Here is a 12,135-nt window from a genome sequence, read left to right as displayed (position 1 = left end):
CTTAAAGAATTTCTCGTTCATAAAATATTCCTCATGAAAATCTATTGTGAGGCTTCAGAAGTCCCAAATATAGTTGTTGAATGAAATAAACCAATTTTATACTGCACGCATCAAATGAACCACATTTGTGGTGCCATTTTGGAGCTTGACAGCCACAGTTCTCATTCACTCACATTGTATTGATTTACAAATTACCTTTGTGTTCTGCACAAAAAAGAAAGTTATACAGGTTTGAAACGACATGAGGCTGAGTAAACAGCAGCAGTGTTCATTTTTGGGTGAACCGTTCCTTTAAATGTTCTATTTCACCAAAAGCCATCCGTGTTTATTTCCCTCCATGATTGCTTTGGCAGTGACTCTCAGACTGGTACATAACAATGCACTCAAAGATAGGCTCATTTTAAGGGATATTAAACCTTCATGTTAAAGTTTATATGACAAGATGTTACTACTGATATGATTTTTAATGTCACGCTTTCTGAAATGTATATATGTGTGTGTGTGTGTGTGTGTGTCCTCCACAGGTCAGTTGGCAGTAGGCACATGTGAGATAGTGATGTTGAATAGAGACAGCAGTCAACCCAAGCGCACTATCGCTAGGCAGACAGCCCGCTGTGCCTGCCGGAGAGGACAGATCGCTGGCACCACACGGGCCCGACCAGCATGCGTGGACGGTGAGATGCATCCCACACACACACATTCTCACATTATAAATGTGCACACATATATCCGCTCACAGCATGCAACAAGCCACGTCATGTCGTTCAAATTCACTGTTGAATTTGCATTGCATTGTTTTTTTTGTCTCGTGTCAAAATCTTGTATCACACAATATAACACAATAGTCAGACTTGCTACATATAAAGAAATGCTCCTCTCTGCAGCGTGTGCTATGTCAAAGTCGAGGACGGATGAGGATCGGTGAAAAGGGAAAGAAAAATGTAATCTTTGGATTGTGTCTGTCACTGCGGTTTAGGAGGAATATTTGAGCCTGTCTGTTCTGCCGAGCGCCGGATGTGGCGGAGTATCTCATGGGCTTTCAGCCTTTCTTAGGTTGTAAACCTGAATATGATGGTAGTCGTTGTTGCCGTAGCAAATAAACCCAACTCTCCTGACAGCTGGGGTCGTGTAGTTCGCTTTTTTCAGTGCTGTGGTGTTTTTTGGTAAATGCTATACAGCTTGAGCTCTTCAACGACACATTAGTAGCACTTTGTAACGGCAAGACCAGAGTAATTAACCAAGAGAGTACCATAATTACAGCTGTGGGAAATTGATTTTTATTGGCTTTCTCTGCTGCCTTCATGCTCCATTAGTAGTGGATCCATTAAAGAAGGACCTGTTGCGTGAACACGCGCACATGCTGTAAAATTACAGGCTACCTCATGACTGCTGTACTGAGACAATTAAACTTTCAAAGAAATTACATTAAAGATCCATCCATCCATCAGCAGTCTATCTATCTATCACAGCTTCTCATTCATTCCTCATATCCGCTGCATTATAGAGCTCAACAGAGGGATTTAGAAATTTAAAATGGCACAATTTCCATGATGAAATTGAGTTTTAATGTAAATGTATAAATATTTCATGGTACAAATATAAGCTCTGAGGTGAAGCATCAGGATATACTTTTGTACAGTCCATGTAATTTACAATATTTATATGAGATATAAATGAAATCTCTGATTTCATTTAAATGAAGTTTGGGGTCAGTAAGATTTCATAAGTCCCTTATGCTCACTAAGGCTGCAAATATTTATGAAAATTACAGTAAAACTAATATTGTGAAATAATCTTACAATTTCAAATAACTATTTTCCGTTTTTAAGATTTATATATGGGCTTTTTATGCCTTTTTTTTTGGAGAGGACAGTGTATACCAGACAGGAAAGCACTGGGTGAAGAGAGAGGGAAGTGGGATCGGCAAAGTACCACGAGACAGGATCATGCTAATAGACAGATTTGGTGCTCTGAAGTCATTTGTTATTATTATCAATGTTGTTGTTTTCTTTTTTTCAACAGCATTTTTTAAAAACATAAATCTGTATAAAAAAAAATCAACATAATGCATCCTTGTATATATAAGTATATCAAAAACTTTTTGAATTTGATGATCACGGTACATGTAACTTATTTTGTTTTCTGGGAAACATGTAAGTAACTTCTGTAGCCTATGAAGGACAGTACTAAATGAAGAAAATATATGATTTTAAGGCAAAATAAAAATCTGGCTCTTAAAGCATGTTTTTTCCTTCTGAAGCATCAGTGAGTGTTTGAACCTTTTGTAATAGTTGCATATGAGTCCCTCAGTTGTCCTCAGTGTCAAAAGATGGATCTCAAAATTATACAGTCTCAAAGTTATACAGTTTAACTGGGACGAACAAGGGACTCATGAACAGTTATCATTAAACAAAAAACAGCTGTGGATCATTCAGGTAAAAACAGTATTAAGAATCATGGGATGTAAACTTTTGAAACTTTTTTTTTAACTATTATTTTCTCTTGTAGACTACATGTAATTTTTTTTTTTTATGTGAAATATATTATTCAGGTTAGTACTAAATAAACAATAACAAGCATTTTGTATGATCCCTCTTATTTATGATTCTGACAGGGGATGCAAACTTTTGACCTCAACTGTGTATATATAGTGTATATATGTTTTGAAATGAAGAGGCAAAGTCCTCAACATTTTTTTTTAAATCAAATGTAAATTCTTGTCCCAGTCACATTTTCTTGGTTAAATAAACTATCAAAAAAAGTTTAATTACACTTAAAAGTTTGATTACACTATCAAAGAAAGAAAAAGTATAATTCTATTTAATACTTTTAGATTAACAATGTAATCAGTGTTCACTTTATTAACTTATTTATTAAATTATTATAAATTATAATACTTATTATTAAATTATTAATAAATGTATGAATCTTATCAAGTTAGTGTTAAGCATTTTACATTTATTAGAATAACTCAAGGCAGTAACAATTTAAACAATTTTATTTGTAAACTTATGTTCTGCTATTCTTTTTAAAGTTAATTTGTAACTATTTTTGGATTTTTTGGATCATCAGTCATCAAACCTCTGCAAATATTGGTCACAGACAGGGATTTACTTTAAATTTCACCAAGCTGATTACTCACTGAAAAACTCCCACAGATCATGTTTTCAGGCCAGTAACAAAGTGGTTATACCTAAGTGTGAGTTGTTTACTTACTTTTTTTTAATTAGTCTTCCCATTGATGCTATTATGTTGATCATTCAAACTGATTCACGAAACCCGGAATGCACATAAATACAATTTATCATATGAACCAATCACAGCCGATCATAACCAGTCATATCCAGTCATATCGGGATGGAGGCATTGCCTTCATTGCATTCATTCTCAATTACCCAACCACAAACCCCCCGCACGCTTTAGGGGTTTGTTAAAACTCAATGGGCTCACGGGAGGCGAGAGACGCGGACGCCCGCTGTAACTTTACCTGCTGGTGTTGCTGTTGGACAATGTTTCTTTAGAATAACAAGCAATTTATACACTTTTTAATGATAGATAGACAGACAGACAGATATACAGGCAGACAGATAGACAGATAGATAGACAGATAGGTAAATATTTTAGTGGTGGTGCTTTTAATTGTGACTCTACCAGGCTTTCTCTTTTTGAACGTTCTGCACTTCAAGCTAAAATTGTCTAAATTTTAAAAATGCTTTAGGGCTTCCAGTTAAGATTAGTTGCCAGATTAGTCAACATGTCCTTCAGGCAGCTCACCAATATTTATAGCTTTGCACTAAATCTTTATTGAATTTTTCTTTTAAATAGTGCTACAAAGTCACAGAAAAGGAGCAGCGCCAAATGTCTAAAATCTAAAATGCAAGTTGGTCCAGTGCTTAGATCCAAAAAAAAACATGGAGCAATCAAACAATTAAGACACGGTTGTATACCAGGCTTATACCTCTTAAAAAAATCTTTATTAAATGCTGCATCAGAGCTCATAAAAATAAGTGCAAAAAGTGCAATAAATGTGCAAAGGTGCAAAATGTTTTCAAGACAAAGCTCTTCCTTAGTGCCACATCACTGTGGAAGGCTATTTTTATGATCTCTGATGCAGCATTTAATAAAGATTTTTTGAAGAGGTATAAGCCTGGTATACAACCGTGTGCGGATCTTAACTGTTTGATTGCTCCAGGTTTCTTTTAAAATAGTGAAAATGAATGGAAATATATTTCCTGCACCCACAGCGGTAAAGAAAGTGCGCTCTCTGTTGAGCTCTATTCGGTCAGATGGCAGTCTGCAGGTGAGGCTATGTCTGGCAGATGAGTCCAGGGGGCAGATGGTCAAGGGTCTCGGGGGAGAGAGGGAGGGCATGTGCGGGTCGGGTCCCCGCAGACGGCTGAATCGGTGTAGGTGTGCTGGACAGAGCCGGCTCAGGTGTTGCATGCGCACAGAGAGACGAATTGAGTCATGATGCAGAACAGAGGTACCAGGGGAAACGGTGTGTGTGTGGGTGTGATTCATCCTGTTTGAAGCTGGACTCATTCTCTCCTCACAAACGCACTGGTCAGTGGGTGGTATCTTTTTTCACATGCAGACGGGAACAGGAAATTATCAGTTTTTGTGGGCCGCTGCATGCGTGTTTATATTGATTCTTTGTTCCGCTGCTTCTGTGTGTATTTCTGGGGAGATTTTAGCATATTCCTGCCCCATATACAGTGACCCTGAAAGAGAAAGTATTCTTGTTCTATCTATTTGCAAGCAGTTAATGATCAGTGAGTTTGGAGAGGAGGCACACGGCTCCCCAGGAGGCCATGTGTTCACTGGCTGCCTCTACAGCGGAGAGCGCAGCTCAGGAGCCTCATCAGGCTTCACATGAAACAAATAGGGTACGAAAATATCTGCTAAACTCTGTGTGCGCTGTAATCTGCCGGTCTCTGCTCCCTGTGTGGCCTAGTTAGAGCACTTCAGCGTACCCAGTGAGACGCGTGTTTATTTGCATCTCACATGCATTAATGATAATTAAGGCTATATTCTTATTTTACATTAAAGGCTTGTTTTTAGATCAGGCCTTTAAAGCTGTTCAGGCCAGCATCTGTTCGCCTTTGTTTATACAAGGTGTTTCCTTTTTAGGATGAAATGAAAAGGGAAACAAAAACCAGCTCAGTGATCCTGAATGTGGTATGATATTATGAGTACATACTAATTCAAAGTCAGTTTTAGTGCTAGTGTGTGTGCTGGTTCCAAGACAGTGCAAGTGCTAGTGGGAGTGCTAAATCAAAGACAGGATTGTACTAGTCAGTTTTTTTCTGTTATGTCTGCTAGTTCACAGTCAATATTATAGCTAGTAGGCATAGTAATTAAATCGAATTTCTAGTGCTAAGATGAGAGAGAGTGTTGCATCAAAGACTGAAGTCAAAAACTGAGTTTATTTAGTAATCAATAAATTAAAGTATATTTAATAATCCACACTCAAATAAAAACTGAGTTGTGTCTTAACATTTAAATTGCACATAAGGCAGTTTTTGTATAGTGTTTTTTAAATGTCATAATTATGTGTGCTCCAATTTGTAAATTTAAACATTTAAACTGTGGCTGTAATAAAAACTTGTTTTCATGACAGATTTATTTAAACATACATTAAATATTGAAGAAAACCATTTAAGAAGTCAAAATATAGTGAATATATAATATAGTGCATATTATTTTTAAAAAATGCTTCTCTCTGGAGTGTTTTTTTTAGCTGACTAACAAGCGATATGAACATTGAATGGCTTTCCTGAAGTAAATGTAACAGTATGTGACATTGTTTTTAACTGACACCTTTCTGCAGTTTAAACACTTTTCGATGACATAAGATATGATACATTTCAGTACTTTGTACTGCTTATTTCAATATTTTTGGATTTTTTTTTAGTTTTAGCTGAAATATCTGTGCATCATAAAGTAATAGTTAATAAGTCAGGACTAGTAATAGAATATGCAAAAGTGTAAAGTCAGGACTAGAACTAGAAGCACTAGGACTAGTGCAGATCTAGCCCTAGTATGAGTAGTATTTTAAATTCAGTTATATTATATTGAGTACTAGTTCCAAGTCAGTGCTGATAATAAATCAGAAGTCAGGATAGGTACTAGAAAATGTGATCATTTGAAACCAATATTGTTTGTATTATGTGTAGTAATTCTAAGTCAAATTAAATACTACTTAGTTTAGTGCTAGTAAGTTAATACTAGGGCTAGGAGTACTGCTTCAAAGTCATTTCTAGTCTAGCATAATTACTAGTTCAAAGTCAGAACCAATATTAGACAATGTGACATCAGGACTAGTACTGGAATAACCAGTACTACTATTGTACTAGTTCAAATTCAGAGCTTCCAGTGTTTAAATCTAGTACTAATATGAGTGCTAGTACAAAGTCAGTACTGAGTAGGAGAGGTAAAATCAGAATTGGTACTAGAATATGTGATGTTTTAAAACAAGGTGTGAGTACTAGTTCAAAGTCAGGACTACTACAATGAGCACTAAGATTAGATGCTAGATTTAGCAATGTGTAAGTCGTACTAGTCCAAAGTCTTAGTATTAGTGTTAGAATGAGTACTAATTAAAATCTGTTCTAGATCAAAGATAGTACTTGAGTTGATGTGGAATAAAACAACACTAGTTCACTACTAGTTGTAGTATGAGTACTACTTCAAAGTCTTAATATTAGGCTAGAATGAGTATAGATTTAAAATCTGTTCTAGATCAAAGATAGTGCTTTATTTGTACTAGTTCAAAGTCAGTGCTAGTGCTAATATGAGTGTTAGTCAGGATAGGTTCTAGAAAATGTGATAATTCAAAACCTATATTGTTTGTATTATATGTTCTAGTTTAAAGTCAGATTGAATACTACTTAGTTTAGCGCTAGTAAGTTAGACCTAGGGCAAGGTGTACAACTTTAAGGTCATTTCTAGTGCTAGTATAAGTACTAGTACTAGTTCAAAGTTAGAACCAGTAACAGAATGTGAAGTCAGGATTAGTACTGGAATGACTAGTAGGACTAGTGCACAGCCAGATTTAGCCTTAGTATGAGTACTAGTTGAAATTAAGAGCTTGCAATGTTTAAATCTAGTACTAATATGAGTACTAGTTCAAAGTCAGTACTGAGTATGAGAGGTCATATCAGGATTGGCACAACAATGATATTTCAAAACCATTTTTTCTAGTGCTAGTGTGAGTACTAGTTCAAAGTTGGGACGACTACTAAAACGAGCACTAGGATTACTGTAGAGGCATATCTAATGCTAGATTTTTTGTGAGATGTGTAAGCATAATACTAGTTCAAAGTCTTAGTATTAGTGCTAGAATGAGTACTAATTAAAATCTGTTTACGATCAAATATAGTACGTGGGTAGCTGTGAAAAAACAGTACTACTTCAAAATCACTACTAGTTGTAGTATGAGTGCTAGTTTAAAGTCTTATTAATATTAGGCTAGAATGTGTACAGATTTAAAATCTGTTCTAGATCGAAGGTTATACTTTATTTGTCAGTACTAGTTCAAAGTCAGTGCTAGTATAAATGTTAGTCAGGATAGTTACTAGTGTGTGTGATAATTCAAAACGTGTACTGTTTGTATTATGTGTACTAGTTCAGCGTCAGATTGAATACTACATAGTTTAGAAACAGTAAGTTAGTACGTAGGCTTGTAGGTGTAGTACTTCAAAATCTAGTGCTGGTATGAGTACTAGTTCAAAGTCAAAACCAGTAACCATGTCAGAATAGTCAGGACTAGTACTGGAATAACCAGTAGGACTACTGCACAGCCAGATCTAACCTTAGTATGTGTACTAGTCTTAAATTCAGAGCTTGCAGTGTTTAAATCTAGTACTAATATGAGTACTAGTTCGAAATCAGTAATGAGTATGACAAGTAAATCAGTATTGGTACTAGAATTTTTGATGTTTCAAAACCAGTTTTGTAGGCATACTAATTCAGGTCATTTCTAGTGCTAGTGTGAATACTAGTTCAAAGTCAGAACTACTACTAAAATGGCACTAGAATTAGTATTAGTGCTAGAAAGAGTACTAATTTAAAATTTGTTCTAGATCCTAGTACTTGAGCTTCTCTGAAATAAAAAACAGTACTAGTTCAAATACAGTACTAGTTGTAGTATGAGTACAAGTTCAAAGTCTTACTATTAGGCTAGAATGAGTGCAGATTTAAAGTCTGTTTAAGTTCAAAGATTTGTCAGTACTAGTTAATGCTAGTGCTAGTACTAGTTAAGTCAATGCTAGTGCTAGTATTAAAGTCTTAAAGTGAATCTAATATGCAGATCAGAACTAGCATGTGAGCCTAGTATGAGTTCCTTATCAGCTACAGCACTAGTATGACACTGGTTTAAAGTTTGTTTGAAGTTAGTACTAAAAACAATATATGAAGCAGTTCAAAGTTTTACCTTGTGACATGGATCTGGTACAATAGCAGCAAGGCGTTTTTCATTTGACATGTTTCACATGTTGGGCCAAGATTTCACGCCTAGTGCTTAGGTGCCTTGTGTGCTTTCAGCAGATATTTCTTCACAGATGTTAAAACTAGTCCACACACCCCACTACTTCTTTCAACTAGATTCCAACTGGAGTGTGTAATCACAACCGTTACCTCAATATAGCCATTCCTCAGCATGAAGCATCGCAGCTCAGACACCCTGACCGACGGCGCGCTAAATACCTCGCTGAAGCATTCCAGCTTCATTTAAGCTCATTGATTTTCTTTAGCACTCTTTGTTTTCTTTCTTCATGGCCCAGTTGTATTTGTGCTTTTGAATACTGTCCCTCGGAGGGAGGCTTGTTTATGTGATGTGGGATGGATTTGATTGTTTTAGGCCCCCCGGGGACGAGAGGACTTGGATGAGATCTGTAGAGCTGGCTCGGCCGTCCGCAGCTTTTGCTCCATGTTGGTTTAAAGGCATAATCCTTCATTTCGGCGGCGCCACTTTACTTTGATAAATTCAGGGATGGAGCTTTGATAACGTTATCACACGCAATATTCATAAGAACTGCCATGAAAGACCTGCTGTGTTTCAGATCAAGAAAATGGTTGTAAACATATCTTAAGCGTCTGGTGACAGGAAATTTCTAAAAGGAAGCCGAGCCTTTGTGCACAGAAAATTGCATGGACTGAGTAATCAAGGAACTGAGGCCTCACAGGGATGCTATACTAATGAAATTGAGGATTTTGTGGAATTTAAGGATAATCTAAATCCTGGAAATGTATTCTGTGCACATCCGTGTTCAGTTATGTTTCGTTTAAACGAGTAGTTCATGCAAAAATGAACATTTGCTGGAAATTTACTCACCCTCGGGACATCCAAGATGTAGATGAGGTTGCTTATTCATCGGAACAGATTTGGAGAAATTTAGCATTGCTCACCAGTGGATCCTCTGCAGTGAATGGGTGCCGTCAGAATGAGAGTCCAAAAAGGTGACCTAAAGGAGAACTCCACTTCCAGAACAACAATTTACGAATAATTTACTCACCCCCTTGTCATCCGAGATGTTCATGTCTTTCTGTCTTCAGTCATAAAGAAATTATGGTTTTTGAGGAAAACATTTCAGGATTTTTCTCCATATAATGGACTTCATTGGTGCCCCAATTTTGAACTTCCAAAATGTAGTTTAAATGCGGCTTCAAAGGGCTCTAAATGATCCCAGCAGAGGAAGAAGGGTCTTATCTAGTGAAACAATCTGTAATTTTTTTCGAAAAATAAAAATTTGTTTACTTGAGTATACAAAAACATAATTTCTTCATGGCTGAAGAAAGAAAGACATGAACATCTTGGATGACAAGGGGTGAGTACATTATCTGTCAATTTTTGTTTAACATTTAACAAAATAATATCTTAATAGAAAAAAAAATAATTTCGTAGTTTTTTGTTTCAAATCAAGAAACACAATTGTGTTGCCTGATAATATTAATAATAATATATGTATATATTTTTTCTCTTAGAAATACACGTTTGATAATAGTTTGAGTTCTAGTTTGAGTTTCGTTATCAAAATCAGTAATTTCTGTAAAAATTGTGGCAACCTCGTTTTTATATGATGATAATCATTCTGACTGTTTGAGTTTTTTTTTTTTTTTTAATTAACCATTGCTCTTCCATAGTATCATCCATACATCATGGTAATAACAGTTAAAACCACAAATAGAGCAGCTTAATACCATGGTAAAAATGTAATATGGTTCCTAGGTATTTGTATGAATTAATAAATACTATAGCTTAATCACAAAAAAAAAAAAAGTGTTATATTCCATTGCTCCTCCTTCAATACATTTAATATGTCTAAAATACTCATATAATAAAATTCGACACAAATATACCCACATTTCTGACACAATGACACCGTGGTGCAGTTAATGCTACTACAGTAAATCTATGATAAATGGTGGCAATTTGTAGATTAAAAAGCCTTCTGAGTCATTTGTGTTCCTTCCTGAATTCAAGCGCTTCAAACTGGCGCTGTTTAGTGAACCAAGATTCATCAGAGAGTGAACACATCTGTTCTAGTAAGTTTGCGCTGTGCCGGCGTTTGAACTTTGATCCGAGCGGATAAATGGTCTGAGTGGCGCTTTGACTAGCGCTCTTTTGTTCCACCTTTGCCGCATAAACATTATATCGAACATTTATCGAACTCTTATCGTTATCAAGGCAACTCATTAAGCACTATGATTATCGTTATCGATTTATCTCCCAGCCCTGCTTCAAAAGATGTTAAATGATAGATTGGAGTTGTGTGGATTGCTTTTGTATTGTTGTGATGTTTTTATCAGCTGTTTGGACTCTCATTCTGACGGCACCCATTCGCTGCAGAGGATCCATTGATGAGCAAGTGAGGTCATGCTAAATTTCACCAGATCCATTCCAATTAAGAAACAAACCACCAAATGTTCTTTTTTTGGATTCTTTTAAGTGTTAACTCTTTCTATAAGTAGTTGTGGTTCTCATAACATTCCTTTGGAGAAATGATAATAGAAACAAAATGAGAAGTGTTAGACTTTTTGACCTTGGATGTTGTGTCAAGGAGTTTGAAATCTTTTCTGAATCCCTAGATGTTTGTGAGATAATGAGGGTATTTTTTCAGTAGAAACCTCTGAGAAGGTTTCCATTTGATCTCATGGCTGTCTTGGAGAAGCGTCTGAGATATTCTCATTTGTTATTGTTCTTTCCTGGTGTGCAGACGAGACGCAACCATCTTCTGAATTGTCTGATGCTCCTAATCCTCTTTGACCTGTTTTGTTCCCATCAGCCTCTGAACGCTGGTTGATCTGCATCTGAAGCGCAGGAACAGCAGGGGTTTATGGAATTTTACATGGATCTACAGAGCAAACAAGAGAACTGAAAGCGAGAGCCTCAGTGCATACACATGTCTGATGTCGCTCTCTTTGAGTTGTTTGATGGTTTCGGTTCTACGACGTGACGATAATGAAGTGTGCAGTGAATCAAGGCCTGCAGGCTGCTTACTGAAACATGCATGACTTTGCCATAATCTCAAATCCACTTTCATACACAAATCCATATTTAATGTTGAATATAAAGGTTGGGTGTTTTTTTTGTGATGCCTGTTGGATCTCAATGGTTTGTAGTAACAAAAATCTTTTAAAAAATCCATTAAAAGAACAAAAGGGTAATATGACAGACGATGTAAACAAATGATCATTTAGCAAATATAATCCTCTTATTTTTACCCATTTTTGTTAAAGAATATATAAAGACCACGTTGTTTTTAGCTTTGGGGACTTTGTGACAGTGTGAAGAATATCGAAACAAACATAAAGCACATTTTAATTTTTAAATTTACATTAAAATTTTAGGCTTTTTGAAGAACCTTTGCTTGTTATCACCTTTAGACTTTAAACATGTTATGCAGTTTAAAAAAATAATGTAATTGATCAAATTTGCCCTAAAAATATTATACATTTTTTAAAAATGTAATCCTCTCATTTTCACTCATTTTTGTTAAGCAGTATATAAACACCACATTGTTTTTAGCATGGGAGACTATGCGACTTTCTCAGGAATACCCTAAACAAACATAAAGTAAATGTGCTTTATTAAAAAAAAAAATGCAATATTTCAAATGTGATTTTGAAGAACTA

At 35.8% G+C, this 12,135-nt stretch overlaps 1 protein-coding gene across 2 annotated transcripts in view; it reads left to right on the top strand.

The window, feature by feature from the left end:
• The window catches only part of tafa5l (TAFA chemokine like family member 5, like), a 73,518-nt gene that overhangs the window by 24,076 nt on the left and 37,307 nt on the right, over positions 1-12,135 (top strand). For both annotated transcript variants that reach the window (XM_051117835.1, XM_051117834.1), the window contains one exon: positions 525-674. In XM_051117835.1, coding sequence (XP_050973792.1) covers positions 525-674 — 150 coding nt within the window. The remainder of the gene's footprint in view (positions 1-524; positions 675-12,135) is intronic.

This window comes from Labeo rohita, chromosome 8, assembly GCF_022985175.1.
Source record: "Labeo rohita strain BAU-BD-2019 chromosome 8, IGBB_LRoh.1.0, whole genome shotgun sequence".
NCBI lineage: Eukaryota > Metazoa > Chordata > Actinopteri > Cypriniformes > Cyprinidae > Labeo > Labeo rohita.
Note: the sequence above shows the minus strand (reverse complement) of the source record. Positions and strands in the feature narration are given on the sequence as shown.